Source organism: Varanus komodoensis, unplaced genomic scaffold (genome assembly GCF_004798865.1).
Source record: "Varanus komodoensis strain SLA01 unplaced genomic scaffold, ASM479886v1 scaffold12, whole genome shotgun sequence".
NCBI classification, from domain to species: domain Eukaryota; kingdom Metazoa; phylum Chordata; class Lepidosauria; order Squamata; family Varanidae; genus Varanus; species Varanus komodoensis.
The window spans coordinates 12,005,821-12,030,164 of record NW_025335349.1 but is presented as its reverse complement, the minus strand read 5'-3'; the positions used below and the strand labels follow the sequence as shown (position 1 = coordinate 12,030,164).

The 24,344-nt window shown below is 43.0% G+C and overlaps 1 protein-coding gene across 13 annotated transcripts in view; it reads left to right on the top strand.

Annotated features, from left to right (window-relative positions):
- Window positions 1–10,035: 10,035 nt before the first annotated feature.
- SNAP91 (synaptosome associated protein 91) overlaps window positions 10,036–24,344 on the top strand; it is a 103,815-nt gene continuing 89,506 nt past the window's right edge. For all 13 annotated transcript variants that reach the window (XM_044422141.1, XM_044422132.1, XM_044422138.1 and 10 more), the window contains exons 1-2: window positions 10,036–10,073; window positions 10,913–11,072. In XM_044422141.1, the coding sequence (XP_044278076.1) occupies window positions 10,943–11,072 (130 nt within the window). In that variant the 5' untranslated portion in view covers window positions 10,036–10,073; window positions 10,913–10,942. The remainder of the gene's footprint in view (window positions 10,074–10,912; window positions 11,073–24,344) is intronic.

Sequence of the window (24,344 nt, the reverse complement as noted above, 5' to 3'; positions counted from 1 at the left end):
CGGTCTACATAACACCCAAGGAGCTACAGGGTGAACTGGAGAACCTGGAAAATCTGAGTTCCAGTTCCCTACTTGGCCATGAAGGTAATGGCCAAGCTACTCACAGGATTGTTGTTGTGAAGATAAAAGGGAGCCATGTAAACAGTCTTTGCCTCAAAAGAGGAAAGGGGGTTGAATATAAGTGCAATGCTGTGATAATGATGATGATAATACTCCATGCATACTTGAATGACCATAAGAGTCTCATTTTAGATTTGAACCTAAATTTGACTCTCCACTTAGCTATAAAGTTTCTCAGTTGGTTTTGGACAACCCACTCTCTCACAATCTAGTTGACCTCTCAGATCTTGTTCTAAGAAGAAAGGCAATAACAGCATGCAATACTTTGTATTTGGGAAGGCGTTAATACATATAACTACTACAGTTTAGTAAATAGGCAGGTATTTGTATGAATAATGTAAAGTAAAGAACATGTTCAGAACAGGAGTATTCCAATGGCTCTTGACGTTTTATCATCATTATGGTATTTTGCAACATAAAGTTGCACCTTACATCCAAATGGTGATGCAAAGGATTGAATACCCACACACTCAATTTGAACTCTTTACTGCTGTATCAGGAGCGTGCCGTTTTTCAAATAGATATTTGGCGCCATCTATAGATTGATATTGAAACAGTATCCTTTTGCCATAGATTATGTGCAATCATGGTATCCATCGTGTATGTTCCGTGTCGAGCCTCTAGGGGGCTTCTGCAGCCTTGCCATGTATCAGTGCACAAGAAAGCAGGGAGGCAAGCAAGCAAGGCCACTGTGTGATCAGCCCCTGGACCTGACACCGCAAGCAATGACTGTAAGCTAAATAAGCATACAGATAATTTCACTGAAGACCCATATGCCGTTCTGTATTTGTGGCCATAGGCCTATGTGGCATAGGGAGGACGATAATGGAAACCTGTGACACAAACCTGTCCCCACACAACCCCAGAAAGGTATGTGCATTTATGCTTTCTGCTCTACAAAGCCCTCTCTATGTTTAGCCCTGAGAAGACTGAGGAGAGAGATGATTACACGCTTCCAATACCTGAAAGGTTGTCACAAAAAGGAAGGCCGGGATCTCTTCTTGATTATCCTAGAGTGCAAGGCATGGAATAATGGGCTCAAGTTAAGGGAAGCCAGAGGAACCTCCTGACTCTTCAGGCAATGCAACAACTGAATCAATTGCCTAGTGTGGGCATGGACTCTCCCACACTAGAGGTATCCAAGATGCAGTTGGACAGCCATCTATTAGGCATGCTTTAACTCAGAGCCCTGCTTTGAGCAGAGAGCTGGACCCTTCCAACTCTTCTTTTCTATCCTTCCCTAAACTGATCTGTGCAATTGCTCACACAAGAAGATATATGACGGGCAGCTGGTTAATGCCTAGATCCGAGTGGATTTCAGGACCATGGACAGCGCACTTGTAGCTAGAATGCGGGCAAGCCATCTGGAAGCAAATGGGAGAGATTTCTTGTCCTGCCAGGAGAGTCCTTCTGAAAGATCCATCCCCTCAGGTGCGGTACCTAGTTGTTAAAGGGCCAGTAAACTTTTCCAACAGATGTTGGCATTGACTGTAGAATGAAGCTTGGAGGGTCGGATGCCGCTTCTTTAAGCTCCGTTCCACTCCTCAGAACCAAGTGGCAGTGGCAGCTCCTGGAGGTTGCATAGATGTGACAGAAGGACTGAAGTAGTGGGTCCCAGTTCTGAAGGACAGATATTAATTCTGGCACCTCTCAAGAGTCACTGTCACTGGAGGTGTTGGTCTCTGAGCTTAGTCCTGGGCTGTATCTCCATGCACATTTCACAAACAGACAAAGTACAAAACAAAGCAGAAATAGCCATCTTGTCTAAAGAAACCCTATTTCTTATAACTTTGTGTTTCAAGCACCTTGCCTCTGGAAGGAGAAACATGCTTACATGCAATTGAAGCTCCCCCCCTTTTTTTTTTAAAGACACATTTGCACTGCAGATATATAACATTCGAAGATGACTTTATTAAAATAAACTAGTCTATAGCCAGCAGCTTTTCTGCTGGCAGAGCATCTAAATCCAGCTTTACAAGTACGCCAGTATCTGGATTTAAAGCAATAGGCAAGTGTGCTGAAGCAGAAGAATCTATCATTGCACTTGGCTCCCTGACAAAGATGCAGTCATAACTGAAGTCTGGAATTATCCAGTTTATTAGTCTTGTTTGTCTTTGCTGATGATGGCCTTTTCCTGCAGCACGCAAATAGTAGCTCTCAAGCCCTATGAGCATTGCTTTAAAGATAATTAATGACACCATTCCTTATGTTAATTTCCTCCCTTTCCTTCTGAAATGTAGATTTATTTATCCCCATCAGCTGACTTATGCAGCCAGTAGTGATTTAAGCACTGGACTCGAGAGTTACTTGTCACAAATGGGCTATAATTAGAACAAGCTACACAGATGTGCTCCAACACAGCTGAGCAGTTCTAAGTTCAGAAATAATAGTTATCTTGATATCTCAAATCCTTCCCACTGCAGATATTTTATTATTTCAAAATGCTGGATACCTCTATGAAAACATTTGTTAACCTGACTCTTTCTTCAAAGGCAGTAATGCAGGGGTGTAGAAGTTCTTTCAGCTCAAGTCAAGGGCCAAATTCCATTTTGGAGAAACTTTTGAAGGACACATTCTGGGAAGGGGGGTGGTGCCAAAGACAAAAAGAGGAGGGGCCAAAGGCCAATTGGTTATTGGTAGTAAAAGCAAGCAGAGCCAAAATAGCTGAAATACCAGCATTTTGTAGATTAAAGCTTTTACTACCAATAACCAAGCCTTACAAAAAGCATCCCAACTCTTTCAGACTGGGGGAAAAACTCCACAAAAGCCAGGAAATGGCTGAGGGAAAGACAGTGGGGCCAGGGGAAGGGGGCATGGGACACGGCAAATAGGAAACTTTGGAGCACCAACTTCGGACTCCTGCTACAAGGGGTCAACCCTAACTACACGTCCTATCACCAATGATGGGTTTAGATGGGGTGAGTGGTTAGTTGTGTGTGTGTGTGTGTGTGTGTGTGTGTGTGTGAGAGAGAGAGAGAGAGAGAGAGAGAGAGAGAGAGAGAGAGAGAGAGAGAGAGAGAAAGCAGAGGTTAACTGTGGTTATATAACTAGCAAAGAAACTCTTGATAATATCCAGAAGGACCAAAATGGCCCCAGTTCCATGTGGCCTCACAACACAGAGCAGGCCAGAGCCAGGCAGCTGGAGCCGCCCCATGCTGGGCAAAGATGATGCTCAGCTGAGTGTCAGCGCGTTGAGTGATGCGATGGATGGAAGGAAATGCCTCTCCCCAGCAGCAAGGGGGAAAACGGGTGAGGTTGCCCACCTGTCACCACAATCACAGCAGTGGCAGCAGGTGGGATCTACCTGGCCACATGTCACTGCCCCAGGACCTGGATGGAATTTGAGCAGGCAGTGTAAAGCGTACCCCACGGGCTCCTCCCACGCGCCTGACAGTGTCAGGAGCACAGAGGGAAACCAGTGACAGCTGTGCCAAGTGCCACTTGGCTGGCTGTAATCTGCCAGAGCCCCTTGGCAAGAGCGGCCACTGTTTTCTGCCTCTCTAGCCAAAGGTCCCTCTAACTGTTCTGCTTATTTGCAGCTTAGCGTGCCATCCAGGTTCAGGCCGCACATTTAACCATTGGGGGTGTTCGTCCCAACCCCCCAATATGGCTAGCTGGGATGGTTTATAAGTCCAAGGGCTTCAGAGGGCATTGTAAGCCCCCTCCTCCGCCTCGGTTGCTTAGCATGCTGAGCAAAACCCGTCATTGTGAAGGTCTTCCATCTGTTTTGCCTTAATGGGTTTTCTGCACTAGAAAATGATGCAAGAAATGGGGTTGGGGGAAAACATGGGAGGGTAATAAGTAGAATATTCCGTCATCCAAACCCCTTGTAACATCTGTGAACAAGGCATGACAACAATGATATAAAGGTCTTATCTAGAAGCACCTTTATTTGGAAGCATCTTTTCCTCCTCCTTGCTCCATTCTTCTCTGGCAAAGCCAATCCCTCAGTTGATGCATATTAACAGTGTTTATCAACTTTAGTAAAATGGTGCCCAGCCTGGTGCCTGAATCATTTTTTCTCTTTACAGAAAGGTTTTATCCCTGTAAGAGAAACTACCAAATCCATTAAAGAAACAGTTAATTAGGAAATATGTGAGCTTTGAACTATGTCCTAAGCAATGTTTGATTTGTAGAGATTTCCCAGTTAATAATTATACCATTTGTATTAAAGGCTTATTACACAAGAAAGATGCAAGCATTTTTCCTCTCTACATTTTTTTAGGAGTGACTTTTCTGCCTGGCTTTTCCCGGTCACATTCACAGTCTGATCATTACACCATTTTCAATGCAGAGTTCTTCTGCAGAACACCAGACAGAGTTTCCCACTCCTTCCTTCCCAGTTCCAGTTTTCTTTTCCACTGCTTGCCTTTATTGAGCATGCTCAGGTCCCACAAGGCTGGTTTTTTGCCCCATACCTTGTTGTTTTGTAAAAATGGCAAACCTTTGGCAAACCTTGGATTTCCCAGAAGCATGTTAATACTTACCTCTGGTTCTCAGTAGTTCCACTTATAATATTGGCAGCAGTTCCCACCTAAATTTTCTATTAGACAGAGAGACTTAAGATGTGTTTCTCATTGATAACTTGTTAAGGAAGACTAAGAGTTGTTTCTATGGGATTCTCTTTGACCATTCAGTATGCGAATAGCAGAGGCAGTTTATGCAGCTGTGGAATAAGAAACTTTTGATTCCATTCTTGCTTCTCATGAGTAAACGTTACAGTGTAGGCAAAGCACAGAACTGGGTTTAGGGCTCTCATGCGTGTCAAACCATCCAGATAAATACACTCAACTAGGTTGAAGTTATTCTGTTATTGGACTTTAACTGGACAATCATATCACCTTTGTTCTAGAATCAAAGTCTAGTTACTTAAATGTGTTTGATCAATGGGACAGCATTTTAAAGTGACTGCTGGTCTTAACAGAAAATTGCAATTAAGCCATTGCCTGTCTCTTCCTCCAACTGGTGAAGTGAATACTGAAGGCTTTGACTACTTTTGCAGCACATGCACTTGCAAATGACTGTCCTTACTGAGCTGTTTCCATTCATATTTCTTTGCATTTTAAAGATGAAGTCAGATTTCACCTGAGACCACAATATAAGACGGGTGTAAAGCAACTGCAATGAGTTGGAGCATTTTAATATGTCCTCAACACATGGATTCATACAGATTTGTCTTCCTGGCTAGCGTAGCAGTTGAGTAAATAAATACATATATAAAAGAATTGTAAAGGAAAGGATTGGTAAGAGGTGCCCTAATTTAGCATATATCCCTCAGAAGCATATGTTTTCTGCTGAAAGGTTTATTTCATGTGGTCAGGAAATGCCTAAAATATTGAAATTGCTGTTTCTGACAAAAATAAACATAATTGTTGTGCGATATTTTCATTAAGGTACGTCAAAAATTGAAAACAGGGTCCCCAGCTCCAGCTCCCAGATGCTGCCCCAGCTGTCTACTTCAAATGGCTCTGAGGTAGCAATGCACAGTATAGAAGTTACTGTCACTGATATTACTGTTACAGGTTATTTAGATGCTCGGATGTTACTGTTGTCCATTCTTCCATGCTCACCCCATTATACCAGCTGAAGCACCCAGGTGCCACACCTCTGAGGCAAGCACTAGCTGGTTAGCGGGGGGGGGGGGGGACTAGTTCTCCTGTCACTGGAAAAACAAAGGAATCTCACAGTAAAGTGGGGATACACCACATTTCAATTTCTTCAAGAGGCCATGCACAAATAATTTTACAAAAATACTATGGCTAAAGTTACCTCCAGTACTTTTTCTGTATTTTGCTCAGCCTCTTATGAACTTGTAATAGCAGCAACATGAACATGCTCGCCCATGTGTTTAAAGCACATCACCTTCAATGTCTACACCTAGTCCTTACAGATAGCTAGTGTGATGTGCTGACAAAAGTGTTAGACTGCTGACCTGGCTTCTAGTTCCCATTCAACTCTGAAGCTCGCTGGGTGACTTTGGGCAGTCACAGGCTCTCAGTCCAACCTACCTCACAGGTTGTTGTTCTCCAGATGAAATGGAGCTATGTAAGCCACCTCGGGTTCCTCACAAGAGGAAAAAAGGCAGACAGATCAATATTTGTTCTGCATAAATGGGTGAAAAGAGTTGCTAATGATAACATTATCAAAGCGTATGAAAGAAAAATCTTGCTGAAGAATCAATGCATCTTCTACAAAGGTAAGTAAGTCATGTGCTGCTGACCTTTTAGAATGTTTTAGCATGCCAAGGAGTCATCTGGTATACATTTGTGTACTTGGACTTTTGACAAAATCAGTTACCTAAGTCAACAGGTTCATGAGATAACTAGGTCCTTCTAAGGATCAAGTTGGCCAGGTTTGCTGTTGACACCAAGTTATTCAGGATGGAAAAATTGATAAAGAACTCTAAAAGTTTATCTCCACTGCACTTGCATACCACCTCTGATAATGGAGGTAGTACATAGCCAACAAGGTTAGTAGCCAATGATAGCCTTCTCTTCCATGAATTTGTCCAATACCTTCTAAAGTTATCCAAATTCGTGGCCATTGCCACTTTCTGTGGCAGTGAATCCTGCAGTTTAACTATGTGCTGTGTGCAGAAGTATTTGCTTTTCTCCATCCTGATGGGAAGCAAGTGGAAAATGAGAAGTTTGCTTCTTTTCTGGTATTGAAACCCCAGTATCAGCCAATGAAGTTACCATTTACTTGCACAACCAGAAGCAGAAGGCTTTTAAGTAGCAGCTGCAACTGGGAATGGGAAAAGGTTACTGTTTCCTTCACATCCTGCTTGTGGGCTTCGCAAAGGCATCCTGATGACCACTGTAGAAAACAGAAAGCTAGACTAAATCCAGCAGGGCTGTTTTTATATAAAACATGGCTGTTTTTTTAAAAATCATTGCTAGAATAGTCGTTCATTCAAAATCCAAGGTGCATGGTGACTCCTTGGTTACCATGAGCACAGTCTTCAAATTCACTCAAATCAGTGAGTAATACTACTGTGTGTACTACAATGGTATTACAGCAAAACCTTTAAAATGTTTGGACAAAAAATATATTAATAGCGTTACTTCCCAGTTGGAATGAGGGCTGCATATGTAGGAGTCCTGGTACGCATGTTGGCAGGCAGGGAACAGGGAGTCTCTTCAAACGGTTGTTGCTTTGGGAAAGCTGCTGCCTCCCACAGCAGCAGAAAGCACTCTATTTCAAGCTTTGCTAGGGCTCAGGGAGATGCTTTTCCTAGAATAGATAAATGCAGCAAATCTCTCCCTTCAGGATCGGCACTGCTGGAGAGTTGCTGCCACATAGGTAGGGAGGTGAAGAACTGTACCAGTTTTGGATGAGGACCAACCGGCGATGGTGAAAATCTCTGTGGCTTCATAACAAGCCAAAGAGCAGCAGAGTGCCTAAGCCATGGAAATGGATGATTCTAACACAGTGCAGTGCAGCCTTCCTGCTTCACCACAGAAAGGTGTGACTATGACACTGTGAAGAGAGAGCAAGTATTGTTCCACCTCTGCTTGTCACTGTAGCCAGCTTATTTGCTTTCCTATAAAGTCAGGAGGTCCTTTTCAAGGAGCCATCTCCTAGAGAGGTGCAGAGGATGGCTTCTAGAAGAAGGGCCTTTTTGGTAGTTGCCATCTCTGGAATAGGCTCTCCAGGCACAATCATTGTTACTATTTCGGCATCATGCAAAGACATACCTTTTCTCCAGCTATTTTAATAGCTGATTTTAGTGTCAAAGCCTGATTTTAACTTGTCCCCATTCCTGTCTTATAGTTCTAACTTAATTTTAAATTGTTCTACCTCTGATGGTACAGTCATGAGTATCAGAAGGGCCAGGACTGATTCTGCACCCATTGATTCTGCTTTGTTTTAATGAAATGACATGGCTGCATTCACTTTTATGGAGAATGAAAAAGTCATATGTAACACTCAGGGACTTTATTGTGATGGTGTGAAAATCTGTCCATCCCACCCTAACTTTGGCAGACCATCTCCACTCAGAATATATGAGTAAGATATATTGTGAGCCATGCAGAGATCCCACATATGGGTTATTGTAGCAGCATATAAATCCATTAAATAAATAAATAAATGCAGATTTGTCTCTCATGACTCTGCTGCCCATCAGAGTGACCAGCATTTGGTGAGTTTATTAAAATGAAAGCCAAACATAGTGGTAACTACAGTGAATCATCTCCTGTAACGAAAATCTATCTGTAACAATACGCATCCTATAAATCCTGAATCCATGAACTCCTGAACAAGACCAGACTGACTGGCTCGGGTATAATTAACAATGACTAAGATGCATCAACATCTATCCAACATGCCCATCACACTCTTTCACTCATGACATATGAGCTTCCAATGTGGTTCAGTTTATGACGATGAAGTATGTCTTTATTTTTCTGTTCTTACCCTTTTTTCTATAATCAACAGAAATTATAATGAAAGTTATAAATATGACTGAAAAAAGAAAAAATCTAGCATTAAATACTAGAAATACTACTTAAGTGGTAGGAAAACATTTCTAGGTGCACTGGTACTTACAATGTAAAGATGTGCAATAAGGGAACTGTTTATTAACATACTATTACCCATTGAACTGAATGGGTCTTCCAAAAAAGCATGTTTAGGATTGCAGCGTTATCGTAACTCTTAATCTATTTAATTATAAAGCTTAACAATATTTAACTGTAGAAGTATTACCGAAGCTGAACATGAGCCAGGTATAACACTGGAGGAGGCAAGTAGAATCAAGCACACGGGATACTATTGTTAGAATTTACTAGATTATTTCATAACATTTTGACTTGCATTTCAGAAATTTCAGATAAAAGGGAGGCGATTGTTTTCCATACTCACCGACTGTAAGGAAAGATTTAAGATGTTAAAAATGGAAATCTGCTCCATAAATCCGAAATGGGGAGAGCAACTCTCTCGAAGAGAGCATTGGGCAGGGGAGCGTCTACTGTGGAACCGGCCAGACCTGGATAACGACAACGTGGGAATCTGCCCTTCACGTGGGTGAGCGCCCCGATCAACTTGCGCCGAGGGTGGGAAATCCCTCGGCTGACCGAGCGGGGTCCCCTTTAAGAGTGCGGGGGTTTTCTCCAGGCTTACGGCCCCCTAGAGGGCTGTCCGGTTCGTCTGCTCCGCGTCACCTGACTCCGAAGGAGCGACAAACCTGTGAGGCGCCCGCCGTGAGGAACGAGCCAGAGCCAGCGAAAGGCGAGCTAGCGAGGTGCGCACGCGCCGCGGTCCGGGGTGGCGCGCGTACGAGCCTCGTCCCTCTCGCCCGCTACCGCAGGGAAGGCTTGTGGCCGCAGCGGGGATTAGGCTGCCGGGCGGGCGACCGGGGATTAGGCTAGAAATAGCGGCAGCTCCTGGGCGTGGGGAGCTCTCGCAGATCCTCTGCAGCCTTAGCGCATCTCCGCTTCCGACCGCCACCCCTCCTTGCACCTGAGGGAGCCACGAGTGCGCCCTAGGCGCGCCTTCCTGCGCACTGGAGCAAGGCGGCCGGTGCCACCGGGGGAGGGGGGGTTCGGCGCAGCTGCGAGCGGGTAGCCGGGCGGGCGGGCGGGTGGGGGCGAGAGAGGTGACGGGGAGGGGGCAGAGGAGGCGAAGAGACGGTGGCCTCCTCGCGGGCAGAAGGCAGCGCCAGCAACGCGAGGGGGAGAGGAAGAGGAGCTGCAGTCGCCAGTAAGACGCGGACGCACTGACAGGTCTGCTGTTCCTGCTGCCGCCTTGGGCGCTTTAACGGGGGGGTTGGGGAGGCCTTTCTGGGCGTTTGGCAAGCCTCAGCATCCGGCGATTGGGGGGGGGGGGGAGAACGACGCTGATATGAACGAGTAGCTGGACGCAGCAGCCTTTGGTATTATTTCCTCCCCACTGGAAAGGGAGAGAATTGCATTGCAGAGGGCCAGGAGAAGGAGAAAAGAGGCTTGGAAACGGTAGGGGAAAGGACCAAATTTGCACTGTTGGGTGGGTACGGGGTGCCCGGAGTGTGAGATACCTGGGTGCGGCTGGCTTGGCGATAGAGACGGGCGGCCTGCTGTTGTCTCCAAGGAGAAGCTTGCTGGGGAGTGGGAATAGGCGCTGGGAGCGCATCGCATGGCGCAATGATACGATAATCTCCCACCAGAAAGAGAGAGAGAGGTGGAAACGCAGGGCAGAAGGCGAAAGAAAAACTCCCTCCTGCAGCAGAATCAGGAAGAGGAGTCAGCAGCGGGGATGGGGCCGTATTGGAGCCTGGCTATATAATTCATTATCCGAGCTGCCCTAGGCTCTGTCAGAAGGCCTAGGCTGGGCGATCCAGGGTTGGAGGTGCGGTGGAGGGTTCTTTTCCATCCCAATCTAGTATAAACAAGCCAAATGAGATAGGTGGTGGATTGCAGCAACCGCCATCATCCAGATCTGGGGACGCAGTTCACAGGCAGGAGGAGGGAAAGGAGTATTTCTCTCCTCCCCGCTCCTGGTAATTCATGTATTATTTGTTTGTGGGGAAGCATATTCATCTTCATTTCCTCCCCTCCCCCCACACTCCATGAGCTAAAATACCCTGACTTGTCCTGAGCACCTCTTGGATATTGTTGCAATGCAAACACTTACACAACCGAGGAGGTGGGGGTAGAGGGTGGGGAAAGGAGTGAACTTGGAAAGAACCAGGATTTAGAAATAGCCTTTGATAGTTAATTTTTAAAGAGTGTTCTCCCCCTGCCCCAGTACTACTATTAGTAATAATAATCCTCCATGCCATTGTTTTGTTTTGTTTTGTTTTTATTCCTTGTAGAAGTGGCAGCAGCCCTAGAATTAGTCGAAGATGTCGGGTCAGACGCTGACAGATCGCATCGCAGCTGCTCAGTACAGTGTTACAGGATCAGCTGTAGCTAGAGCCGTCTGCAAAGCAACCACACATGAAGTGATGGGCCCCAAGAAAAAACACCTGGACTGTAAGCATCTGTTTATATAAGTGGCTCGTGTGTGGGGCTAAAAGCTGTGGGGCTCTGGTCACCTTAGATTTTCTGTCTCCTGGGTAATTGGTTCTTCAGACCTAAGGATCATGTGAAATGCTGAAAAAAATGAGACTTTTGCCATATATTTTAAGGGGTATATTACTGCTCGAGTCACTTTATTTTTCCTTATTTTGACTAGCAGGTTTTAAGGTAGATGCATGTATCATAAAGATCAGAAGGCATGTGAATGCCAGGGAACAGCAAAATACTCTAGTCATGCTTTGAACACTGAACTGAGACCGTGCTCAGTATTTTGACCTGATCAGCAGTAATGTGAAGATTATCTTTACATGGAGGTTGCTTTGATTATGGCCACACTGAATGACTTTTGGTCACTGCAACCTATTTAGTAATATTCAGTTATCTTTTTTGTGGGGGAGTGGAATCGGAGAAGTGATTGAATTCAGATGCATGGCTGCACTACTCAGTTTTACAGTATTCACAGGATTCACTTCTGCAAATTTAAATAAATGTCATGTGCCACATGATGAAATAGACTTGGCCACAGTGAAATTTCTGGTGTATTGTTTGTAGCATTAGTGCAACCATCCTTATTTTTTCCTGGCACTTATGGTTTCTATTATTTTTTATTTATATCATACAGACCCAAGGTGGCTTACATAATCTTCCTCCTGCCCTCAATGTTATCCTCACAACAACCTTGTGAGGAAGGTTAGGCTGAGAGTCTGACTGGCCCAAAGTCACTCAGTGAGCTTCATGGCCAAGTGGGGACTAGAACCTTGATGTCCTGCCTCCAAGTAAAATACTTAATCACTTTGCCACACTGGCTCTTCATGCCATAACTTTGGAGGATAGACCAATCTTACTTATGGGCCTGTGCAATTATAATATAGTAATGCACTCCTAGCAGCAAAACGGAAAGCTAAAGAAGATATGCAAAAGGAGGGCAATGATGTCTAAACATCTGGAGGAACTGAGTCCCAACTTCTACCATCCTTGTTGGGCTCTGCTTAGGCTGATGGGAGTCATAGGCTACAATTATCTGGAAAGCCACCAGTTGCTCACCCCTTGAGATGCACACCCAGGCAGTTCTATTGTGTCCCTCAGTATTTGACAATGGGAGGAATGCCATGATGATGGCACAGTACTGGCCTTTGCTTCTTCATGCACAAGTGACACAAGGGTTTTCTTGGAAGAACCTCCAATATCTTCACAAACAGTCTTCTGTGAGCTGCTGGTTAGGAGGATGACGACAGATGATGCCTGCAGGCACAAGGTCTGGGGCTTCTCTTAGTTGGACATCTTCCTTCCCTGGCAACCCAAGCTCCTTTGATGGAACAGAGCCATGGCTAAATAGGACAAGGAAGTAGTGTCATTACAGACAAGATTGTTACACTCCATAGGCTGGGGGTTGGTAGGCTTGCATGAAAAATCCTTTGGCCAAAAGCTGCCCAAGACAAGTGTTTGACATCTGAGATGATACGAGAGAAGTGTTATGAACCTGCCTTTTCTACTTTGGTTGCCTGACTGGCTGTGTGTGTGAAGCCTTTCTTCTAGTGACCGGCAACTTTGGTGAACTTAGGAGCAGTCTGCCCTAAGTTTCCAAATGTATATTTGTATAACTGCAGTTCTTTGGACAGAGCAGCAGAACTCCATGTCATGTTTCTTCTTGATATGTGATCTTTGTTCATTATCTTGTGTATCCCTAAGCAGCTGTGACTGGAATTTTGTTCCCTCATGTGGCTGTGGAGGGAATGGGCGAGGGAAATGGTACTTCGTATGAGTTATATGAGGGCTATTTCAGTAGGAATGTATTTAACCATGACACCCATTTTCCTGGCATAGTATTATGAAGTCATTAGCAGTGAGACCAGCTCGAAACAAAGATGGAATTGGAAGCTTCCATTGCCATCTGGTTTTTCTGCTTACTCTTGGTTGGTGTACTCTGCCTAGGCATAGTATAGCTGCCTTCTGCAGTAGAATTTAATAGTGGGCCTATCCTGCTTAGCTGACATAACTGAGAATAGGATTACACTAGTAGCTTTGAATCACTCTGAATTGACAAGCTGCATAGTTTAGTTTAATAATTAGCCTGACATTGTTTGAAACTTCAAATATTAGACCTAGAAAGGCATGATGGGGGGAGCTATGTCTGTATCCTCTTTTGCCCCTACAGACGTGTAGAGACAGTGATAATGTAGAGACAGTGATAATGTTGAGTTTGCAAGCTGAAATCTTGTTGTCAGTGACTGATGCTTTCTATTTTAGCATTTTTAATATAATTTATTGTTAATGTTCGGCTGTTAGATGACATTTTAAATATTTACAGTCTCTAGTGTTGTGTCATTTTTAATATATAAAAGTTATTGAACTCATAGCAACCTCAGAAGCTGAAGTTTCCACAGCAGGATTACTCAGCTATATTGAAACCTAATATGTGAAGATAATAAACCATGCTCTTCTAAGAATTCACACATGGCCAAACTGATCCTGAACATATTTAAATGGAAATGAGTGCTAGTGATTTCAGTGAATGTTTCAAGCAATCATGTTTGGAAATACGGTGTTGGAAGTATTAAGATGGACGAGTGATGGGTTGTGCTGTGGTGTGTATTGCAGTGGTGTTGCTGGAGGAGACTTGTTTCTACTCTGTGTGCATTGAAAAAGTGAAGGAAGCATGTAGCAAAGATTCAAGTAATTTTTTACTAGCGTAGCTGCTGGGCATTTGATTTTGGGCATGAGGGTTGCAATATGATGAAAGCTATGATTCAGGCTATGAGAAGAATGAGGCAGAACTCCAGCTAGGTTTGGGAAAGTATGTAATATATAAATTCCTGGATCTATGTAAGCCATTGAGTTCTATATGTCGTGAGCCATGTTTCCTCCATCCAACAAGCATCCACCTTGAGCTGTTCTCAGCAAACCTCATTATTGTTTTTACACATAAATCATTCAGTCAAGTCTGTGAGCCTGCACAAAGTGGTTTGTTGAACCCAACCTAGCGATTACTTCCCAAAACTAACCTTATGAGAGTTCTTTTGACCCAGTCCTCAGGGAGGGGTGCTGTGGAAGGGAGCTTGCCTTTTTCAGACATGCTTCTCAACCAGTTGGGCTTTGTGCCTCTGCTACTGCCTGGCTGTGGGGGCTAGCTGAGGATAGGGGCTGATCTCTGCTTGAAATTGCCCAGTCTCAATAACCCCTCCGGCTTCCTGTATTTCCACATTGTTTGCGGAGTCTGCCTGGCCCAGCTCCATTTCTGCGCTCGGACTAAGTGGCTCCGCCGCCTCCCCCATTTGTATCCCAGGACTTTGATCATCCTGCTACCCTTCGGTCCCACTGTAATATTCATCTTCGGAAACTAAGTCAGCAAAAAGGGTATGGCTAACTTCCTGCAGGAGAACTTGCCAAAGTGCGCCAACCTGTTTGTTCCCAACACTGTAATCCTTAAACTCAGGAATGAGGAGAACATTCTCAAAAATAGTGGTGACCAGGAACCTATCCCTTAGCTACAGCTCAGGAGTGGATGAGGGGAAAGGGAGCAGTGAAGGTGGCACTTGGTTTCCCCAGAACAACAAACAGGCCCAACGCTTGTGGCTAATCCGCCCACAGCCGCCGGCACAATGGCAAGGAGCACAATATGGTAGTGGGAGGTGGGACAGGAACCCAGAATGCATGGACAACTGCCACATCATCAGGTTGATAATAAGTGACTACTCTCAGGACCAGGCATGCTTTGGAAGAGAACAAGGTGCCTCCTGGAGCATGCACAGGTGGTAATAGGTACTTTAGAAAGCAGAGAGATGGGGCAGACTGAAGAAGCTGATCTCTGGCTGCCCTTACTAGCAGCAAAGTACAGGATGGAGTAGGAAGCTCAAGGTGCTGTTAAACCCTTCTGTGCTATATCTGAAGTCCAATGAGAAGTGGTTCTGGGGTGAAAAAAGACCCAGAGATATTGATGATAGGAATGTAATATCTTTCACTTTTGAATATCTGAATAGCACCTACCCTGCCGTAGAATGGATGATGGAACTTCAAGGTGTTGCCTTTGCTACCCATGACAAGTTTTTTTAAAATCTATTTGTCTTTTTAGCACTTAGAGGGAAAAAATTTACAGATTCTGTTAGAGCCATTCTGTTCTACAGATTCTCAAATGTCTCTTTTTCATCTTCTACTCATTGATGAAATTGGATTTCAGTCAATTGCTAACATACACTGGTGGAAATCAATTCCCTGCTCAAATTTTAAAACAAGGCTGTGGAATCTGCAGAATGCAGAAAAAACCAAAATGCTACAGAACCTGGAGGTCAGTTACCTTGAATCCTTTCCAGACTTTAAAAACAAAATGCAAGCAAAGTCTTGAAAGTTCATATATCATGTACTGCACTTTTCTTTTGTTTAGCCTGGCCTGACTTGCGTGTTTGAAGTCTATTGATTAGAACATCTTCTCAGAAAGAAAAGTGAAGCATTTAAATTGGCTTATTGTAACTAGTTGTTGGTACTGCAAAAGGCAAGAACATAATAACATGGATGCAGATGCAATAAAGGGAACACTTCTGGGACTTCTACATAAATTCTCCAGGGAGCTACATTTCCCTACTGCAGAGGAAGTACTTGTAAGCAAAGTAACTAGGCCATTGATGCCTATGTTTTGTGAATGGGTTGTTTTGGTGACTTGGAATCAAAATCTGTTAACAAGACACACATTTTGTGTTGTGGAAACAGGGAGCTAGTACATGTGTCCTAGCTGAGTTCCTAGATGAGAAAATAATATGGAATATTAACTTGCTCTTTCTTTGCATTTACTGAGATTTAGAAGTAATTGTTCATGGATTTACGAATGCAAGTAGTAAAATTATCAGGAATAATGGGCTTTTAGAGCTGCTTAGTAGGATATTTGATTAGTCTAAATTAGTCAGTGAATCAGTATGAGCAGATTCTAGCAATACTTTGAATACTATTTAGAATATGGTCTTCTGCATTATTTCTCTGTACCCTGTCTAGGAGGAGGAGGAACCATTTATATCTTTCTCAAGATATGAATAGTTAACACTGGAGGGGAATGTAATCTAAAGTCAACATGATTCAGCATTTCATGTCATTTCAGAAAATAAGATGCTGAGTAAGTGCCCGCAGCATAAAGAAATATATTCAGAATAGTGAAGCGCTGATTGATCAAAGTAAATACAAAGCAAGATATGTGCGTGCTGTGGGACTTCTGTGAATTGTTTGTACAAGCACACATGCATACAGTGGCCATACTTTTGTTTCATAGTTTTGCAAAAGCAACTTGTATGCAGTATGGCAGATGTATTTTAAAAATAATTTTAAAGGGACCGCTTGTATACATGCAAGCTATGAATATACACTGAACTTTAACCTTCTAAGTGGAGAAAATAATAACACAACCATAGGCATGTTTACTGAGAAGTAATTCCCATTAGGAAATTAATTAGTAATTAGGGTTAGGGTTAGTACTAAATGAATTTGGGATTGAAACCAAAATTGAACAGCTACATAGACTTATTTATTTTTATTAAGCAGTAAAGCATAAAAAGATTGAGGTGGCTAGATGGAGTCACTGAAGCAGTTGGTGTGAGCTTGAGTGGACTCCGGGGGACGGTGGAGGACAGGAAGGCCTGGAGGAATGTTGTCCATGGGGTCACGATGGGTCGGACACGATTTCGCGACCAACAACAACAACAAAGCACAAAGCTTAAGAATTTATGATGAGAGAATCTGGATTTTTTTGATGTTAACTAAATTATGTAGATCAATCAAATTTGTAACATTTTGATATATTCAAACTCTATGGCTTAAAACTTGACTTGTTCTGATCCTTGTGGGGTCAGACAGCATGACAACCCAGCATGGGCAGAGCCAGCCATGGTAGACTATCAAGTCAACTGAACCCAAAACATTTTCCTTGGGGTGGTTTTCTTTTTGGCAAGGGGACAAGCCATGCAGAGAATTCATAGCATGACAACCATGTGGGTTGTCATGTTGTCTAAGCCTGGGAGACCAATTTTATCATAGGTTGCCATGAGCTACTTGGTAGAAACAGCAAAAAAGACCAAGCTATAACATGGCTCTCATATCAGCTGGTTCAGTTACTGTGTTTTCACTTAACTGCAGTGGACCTCAGTCTAAAAGAGAAGTTGTAAAAGGCTTTCTTTAAGTCCATTTTTTATTTAATATGGAAAGAAAAAAAGATAGGATGCTGAGGTTGCTAGGATATATGGAAAGAACAAATCTTCTAACCATGAAATTGTGAAAAAAGAAATGTACATGTACTGTATATAGTGTTTGCTATTATCTGCAGTTTCAGACATCTGGTGGGACTTGAGACTGATTCCCATGGATATGGGGGGTCCTGCTGTATTTGCATTTCCTGATCTTGCCAGTCACTGCTGTTCCACTGAAATGGCATTCTGAAAGGGCCATCACTTTCTTCCTAGCTTTTCAGATTTACTTTTGGGGGGCCAAAATACACAATTGAGGTAACTTTAAAAAAAATTATTATGTTGTCAGTCTTTTGCAAGTAGGCACTTACAGCGAATCAGCAAGAGGTTGCCTGTTGACTAATGTGTGCACAGTTACCAAGGACCAAAATAACAGTAAGAGAAAAGAAGGACCTGGTAGTGCAGGTCAGAAGCATCAACAGTGGGACAGAAGGAAACCAAAATATACATTCAACAAAACTTGGAGGAGGGACAATATATCTTCCCCTTGGTTCAACACAAAATCAAAAGGATAACATCACCAACACTTCTTAGAATCATCTGCCTTTATGATACTTTCCTGATTCTCTAGTACTCCAAAAAGAGGGCATACTAATTGTACTGCTGCTTTTTCTACTCTTTTTTTCAGAGTGGTTCTTGAGTTTTCCTGGCAGTTTAAAAAAACACAGAGATGTACAGAGATTTAAAGGATGGAAAGTAAATGGAGCTGTAATGTATGCACATTTAATGGCTGGGAAGTAAATGCATTCCTGCATTAACTGCTTTATTAACCACTGTAATAAATTCTCTGAAAGGAGAGGGGAGTTAATATCTACTCTTTCTGGAGTAGCTGGTGAGTTGGGGAAATGTTAGAAAGGGTGGGTTATACTGAGAAACATTGTTTCCATACTTAAAACCAAGAGGATCACATTGCCAGTGGGAAACTACTGCTCCCTTCATTTTGGTGCGTGTGCTCCTTTGTTCCCCACCCCAGCTATTTCTGAGTTGTGCTTCTTTCTCTTTCCTTTCTCTTACTGTGATTCCCCCTCTTCCTTTACAATGGTGTGCGACTGATAGGTAAATATGTTTTGTCAATCATCAAGTCCCCATCATTGCTCTCTTTGAGAGCTGAAACCTACAGGAAAACTGACCTGGCAAGATTTGTCACATCTTACAGCTGTAAGTGGACACTTGTGCAAACTTGATAATAGTAATATTAACTCCAATTGCTCATTTTTGAGGTACTGAAAAATAAAAACACACTGAAGACTAAATGGGGTAGCGATCAAAGCTGCAGGGAAGATGAGACGAAAAGCTTCTACTGAAGTATCCCCAGAGGTATGTGCCAGAGCTGGTTGAAGGAATGAGTTGGGGGGAGGCGAAGAACAAGCCATGGCAGACCTGATTGTCAGCTGTACCATGGCTTGTTCCACAACCAACCAACCCACTGTGGCTTATTTGCAGTGTGGGTTAGCATGACGTGCAAGTGCTCCCTATGGTTAATAGCGGCACACAAAGAAAAAATTAGGTAAAATGGTTTCCTATAAGCAAAAGCATCAGAGAAAGATGTATTTTATCTCCCTAGACCATCAAAAAGACAAACAAGTGGGTCCTAGATGAAATCAAGCCAGAACTTTTCCTGGAAGCAAATATGGTAACTGAGGTTTTCATACTTCATGGGAAGGCAAGACTCAGAGGATAAGCTGAAATGATAGGAAAAGTTGAAGGAAGAAGAAGATGATGATCACGTATGAGATGGATGAAGAACATAAAGGGATTTACAAGGGCTGAGCAGGATATTTTTGAGTGCACTTATTCATGGGGTCACCAGAAATCAGATTTGACAGCTTTAGGAACGCCAAGAAATTTAAGATAATGCAATAATCTACACCAAATTTTGAGTATCGGTTCTTGATGAATTCTGAGTTATTGTTGAAATGTGTGCTAATGTGTTATTTGAATCCAGTTATGCTACTCAAATGCTGGGAACAGCTGACGGCAAAAGAAGAAGGGGATGGCAGAGGATGAGGTGGCTGGATGGAGTCCCTGAGGCAGTTGGTGTGAGCTTGGGTGGACTCTGGGGGATGGTGGAGGACAGGAAGGCCTGGAGGAATGTTGTCCGTGGGGTCGTGATGGGTTGGACACGACTTCGCGACTAACAACAACAACAATGCTACGCATGGTTTGTTAACCACAATCCTCCCTTCACAACCCAATAACAACAAGAGTTCTGTTTGTGGTTCTTCATTGGTTAGCAAACAACAGGTTGTTAGCACAGCTGGATTCAAACCCATGGTTCAGTGACACTCCACACTCAATGCGTACTCTGTCTTTCAATGTTGCCTGTTCTCACGGTGGCTGGATTCAGACTGTGGCATATTAGCCATGATATGGCCATTGAGTGCAATGGGGAAAAGAGTGTGAACAGCCTAAGATATTGTTTTACTGTGTCAGTGAGTTAAAGGGGAAAATACTCCAGTTATGAGCATCACCAGTAACAGCAAGTTCAATTATGTGTGTCTTTTTTCTCTTTCCTTTCCTTTTGAATGTTAATATGTATTACTGTGTATTACTAGGCTTGGATACTGTTGCAATGATAGCAAAACTTGCCATTCTCTGACTCTGGGCAGGCCAGTCTCTATTGACAGGGACCCTGAAAAATATGGGGTTATTTGTGCAATGTGACAGGGCACATGGAGGATTGCATTTACCTAGGGTCACCTATAAAATACTCGTTTCTGCTATATTTCTTAATGTAACGATTTCTGTCTTACTTGTTGCTCATATTTCCTTGTTTCTCAAGGACATCCCTCGCTTGATTTGCCTGTGGCTGAAAGCAATGCATAGAGGATGAATCTGCAGAAGTGGCCCTCAACTGGCTTAAAAGTATTAAGTGTTGATGCCAAAAGTACATGATGTAATATGAGAAGTGACACTAATTGCAGAAGGAGCCTCCAGGTTGTCAGCCAAAAAAAGGCATAGGATTGATAAATTAATAATGCAGGTGGCAGTAAAGAAGTAGGAAAGGTCAGGGTAAGGTGCTTCAGGAAAGGCTGTGCTGCATAAGTAGTTACTGGTTAGGCACTGGAAGGAGGAGAAGCTAATGTTGGCATTAGCAGCTGCATGATAGATACGGCTACTAATGTAGCTAAGGGAGCCCTTCTTTCTACATCGTTGAGCTTACTGCTCTCTGGGTGTAATTCAAGACCTCTGTTGTATTTTGACTGTCATGTGGTTTTGGTTTGTTCTGGGGCTTTACCTCTTTCTAATTTTCATATGTATTACTTGATTTGTCCAACTTATTACTGCCTGTCTCCTGAATATGGACTGACTCATAAAATACTCTAACTTTGTGGCAAGAGATTTGTAGACATCTTGGTAGCACAGAATATGCATGCTTAAATCTGGTGTAATATTTGAGGATTTTGGCTGAATTAACTCGCATCTTGTCATGTTGGTTTAATTTAGCAAAGGCAGCTTGTTTGACTGAGTTACTGGCAGAAGGTGCCACTGAAATGGATTGCATGGTAATATAAGTGCTTTATCTTTCTGGTTCAAGGAGTGTTCAGCATGTTAAAGCCTTGGCAGACAGCTGTCTTCTTTACCCTCAGAAATATTATGTCTTATTTCTAAGAAGCAAAAATGAGTACAGGAAAAAGGCAGTGTGGTGTTGTCATAGTTACAACATAAAGACTATGGGTTGCTTGAGATAACTTACTTTTAATGGGCACAAGTTAAGCAGGTGTTTATGCCCGTATTAACATGGTTTGCTCTTTCATTCTGTGTACTGTATGCGAATGGACATTGGGAAGTGAAGTCCAGCTATAGCTCCTTGATTCATGTCCTATATAAACTGTGGATGGGATGCATATGAGACCTCCTAGAGGGTACAACACAGAGTTATAAATCCAACTTAAAATTATTTGGATCAACTCAAATCTGGTTTTAGGCTTAATTTGAAACAGACTTGGTTGCTGTTGTGGATGACTCAAGCCAGTGGGTGGATAGAGGGAGTGCAATCCATTTATTTATTATTTACCATGCTTTTAATCCTTTAATGAAGTTCTCTTAGTGATATTCAGTGCATCAGAAACATAAAAAATCAAGAATAATACCGAAGATCAAACCAGCAGCAAAGAATAAAAGTGTCATGACATATAAAACCAGATTAAAAGTAGCAGCAAAATAAAATACTGAAAGCACTGAAACTCTTCTTAAATTGGCTGGGAGAATAAAGAGGTCTCTACCTTACACCTGGAATTCTGTAATGTAGGCCCCAAGTAAGTCTCTCTGGAAAGAACATTTCACAAATGGGATGCTAGCACTGTGAAAGCCCTTTCTTTTAGCTAACCATCTTGCCTTATTTGGTGGGGGCATCTGGAGCAGAGCCACGTATGATGATCTTAATGTCTGGGCAGGGTAAACCTTCAGGTAACCTGGCTCCAAGCCCTTTAGTGCTTTAAAACGTAAACCCACACTTGGAATTCCAGCATTTAGTTTCCCATTCTTTCTTAGCAGCCTTCACTATTATTGATCATGGTATCCTTCCAGATTGGCAGGGTTGGGTTTGGTTTGAGGAGGGGCAGGCATAGTGTTCTGGCGTCTCTAAGCCTACCTGGTCCCTTGATCTTGGAAGACAATGATAGGAAACTTCTACTTTTACCATAACTGCAAGGTTCTGTCTTGTCCCCATACTGTTTAACATGTATATGAAACCACTGGAGGAACTCATCTAGAGGTTTGGACTCTTGTCAGCCATATGTGGAAGATATGCAGCTCTGCCTCTGTTATTTACCTGTTAATCCAAAGAAGACTTTGGAACACTGGAATAGGAACTAGGAGAAAGTTTTGGGATGGATAAGGGTGGCGCTGATGATTAAAACAGATAAAATAGAAATATTTTGGGTGGAAAAATCTGCTGATCTGTGTAGAAGTATTCAGCTTTGGATGGCATTCGCTTTACCAAGTTTGTAGCTTTGGAGGCCTTATGATTCTTACTGTCTGTGGAAGTAGCTATGAGAGCCTTTTGCTATTTAATTTGGTTATGGCAGTTACAGCCCTATCTAGAGAAAGTTGACACAAGGACTCAGTTATATATGTCATAGTAATAGCCAGATCTGACTACTGTAATGTATTCTATGTGGGGCTACTGTTGGAAATGATCCAGAACCTTTAGCTGTTATGAATATGGTTGCTTGAGTCCTCCTTTGGGCTAAACTTCAGATCACACCAGCTATGTTGATTGACAGTAAAATTTCCAGCATAATTCAAAGTGCATGTTTTGTCTTTTAAAGCTTTAATGGGTTGGGTTCAAGTAATTTGAAGGACTGCCTGCACCCATATGTACCTGTCCATGTTTTAGGACAGACCTCAGAGGCCTTTCTTATTGACTGGCCAACAAGACTAGCAATTACCAGAAATAAGGTCTTCTCATTGGTGGCCCCTACTAATAGAATTACCTCCTCAAAGACAGGTGTTTGGGTTCATCTGAGTCTGCTTTTAAGAGGGTTCCAAGAACTCATAGGTTATCCATAGTTCTTAATAGATCATTTCATGGTATTTGCTGCTGGTGAATTTTTTGAAATTGTACTTTATTAGAATGACTTAAAAATTAATATGATTTGTTAAAAATCCTTGGATTTTTTTCTGCCTTGGGAAGAGGTTGAAGATATGCACAATATCTAAGGTATTTCTTAAAAGACTTGTAAGGAATGAATAAAAGAGTCAAAAATACATTGTGTGAAACTGACCTTTCCTGGGGGATGCATAGTTGATTCTTGAAAATAACCCCACAAAAACTTGTTGTTGTTAGTCATGAAGTCCTGTCTGACCCATCGCGACCCCATGGATAACATTCCTCCAGGCCTTCCTGTCTTCCACCATGCCCTGGAGTCCACTTAAGCTCACACCAACTGCTTCAGGGACTCCATCTAGCCACCTCATCCTCTGCCGTCCCCTTCTTCTTTTGCCATCTGTTGTTCCCAGCATTAGGCTCTTCTCCAGGGAGTCGTTCCTTCTCATTCGGTGGCCAAAGCATTTCAGTATCTGGCCTTCTAAAGAGCAGTCAGGGTTGATCTCCTCTTGGACTGACTGGTGTGATCACCTTGCATTCCAAGGGACTCGCAGGAGTCTCCTCCAGCACCCCAATGCAAAGGCCTCAATCCTTCGGCGCTCAGCCTTCCTTATGGTCCAGCTTTCACAGCCATACATTGCAACTGGGAAAACCATAGCCTTGACTATATGAATTTTGGTGAAAGGGTGATGTCTCTGCTTTTTAGTATGCTGTCTAGATTTGCCATAGCTTTCCTCCCAAGGAGCAAGCGTCTTTTAATTTCTTGCTTGCAGTCCCCGTCTGCGGTTATCTTGGAACCCAGGAAAATAAAATCTGTCACTATCTCCATTTCTTCCCCATCTATTTGCCAGGAAGTGAGAGGACCAGATGCCATGATCTTAGTTTTCTTAATGTTAAGTTTCAAGCCAACTTTTGCACCCTCTTCCTTCACCCGCATCAAGAGGCTCTTTAGTTCCTCTTCACTTTCTGCTATTAGAGTGGTATCATCTTCATATCTGAGGTTGTTGTTATTTCTCCCACCAATCTTAATTCCAACTGTTGAGTCATCTAGCCCCACCTTTCTCATGATGTGATGTGCATATAAGTTAAATAGGCAGGGTGACAATATACAGCGTTGCCGAACTCCTTTCTCAATTTTGAACCAATCAGTGGTTCCGTGTCCAGTTCTCACTCTTGCTTCTTGACTGGCATATAGGTTTCTCAAGAGACAAATAAGATGGTCTGGTACTCCCATCTCTTTAAGAACTTGCCACAATTTGTTGTGATCCACACAATCAAAGGCTTTAGCATAGTCAATGAAGCAGAAGTAGATGTTTTTCTGGAACTCCCTAGCTTTCTCCATAAACCAGCGTATGTTGGCAATTTGATCTCTAGTTCCTCTCCCTCTTTGAAATCCTGCCTGTACTTCTGTTAGTTCTCGGTCCACATACTGCTGGAGCCTAGCTTGTAGGATTTTGA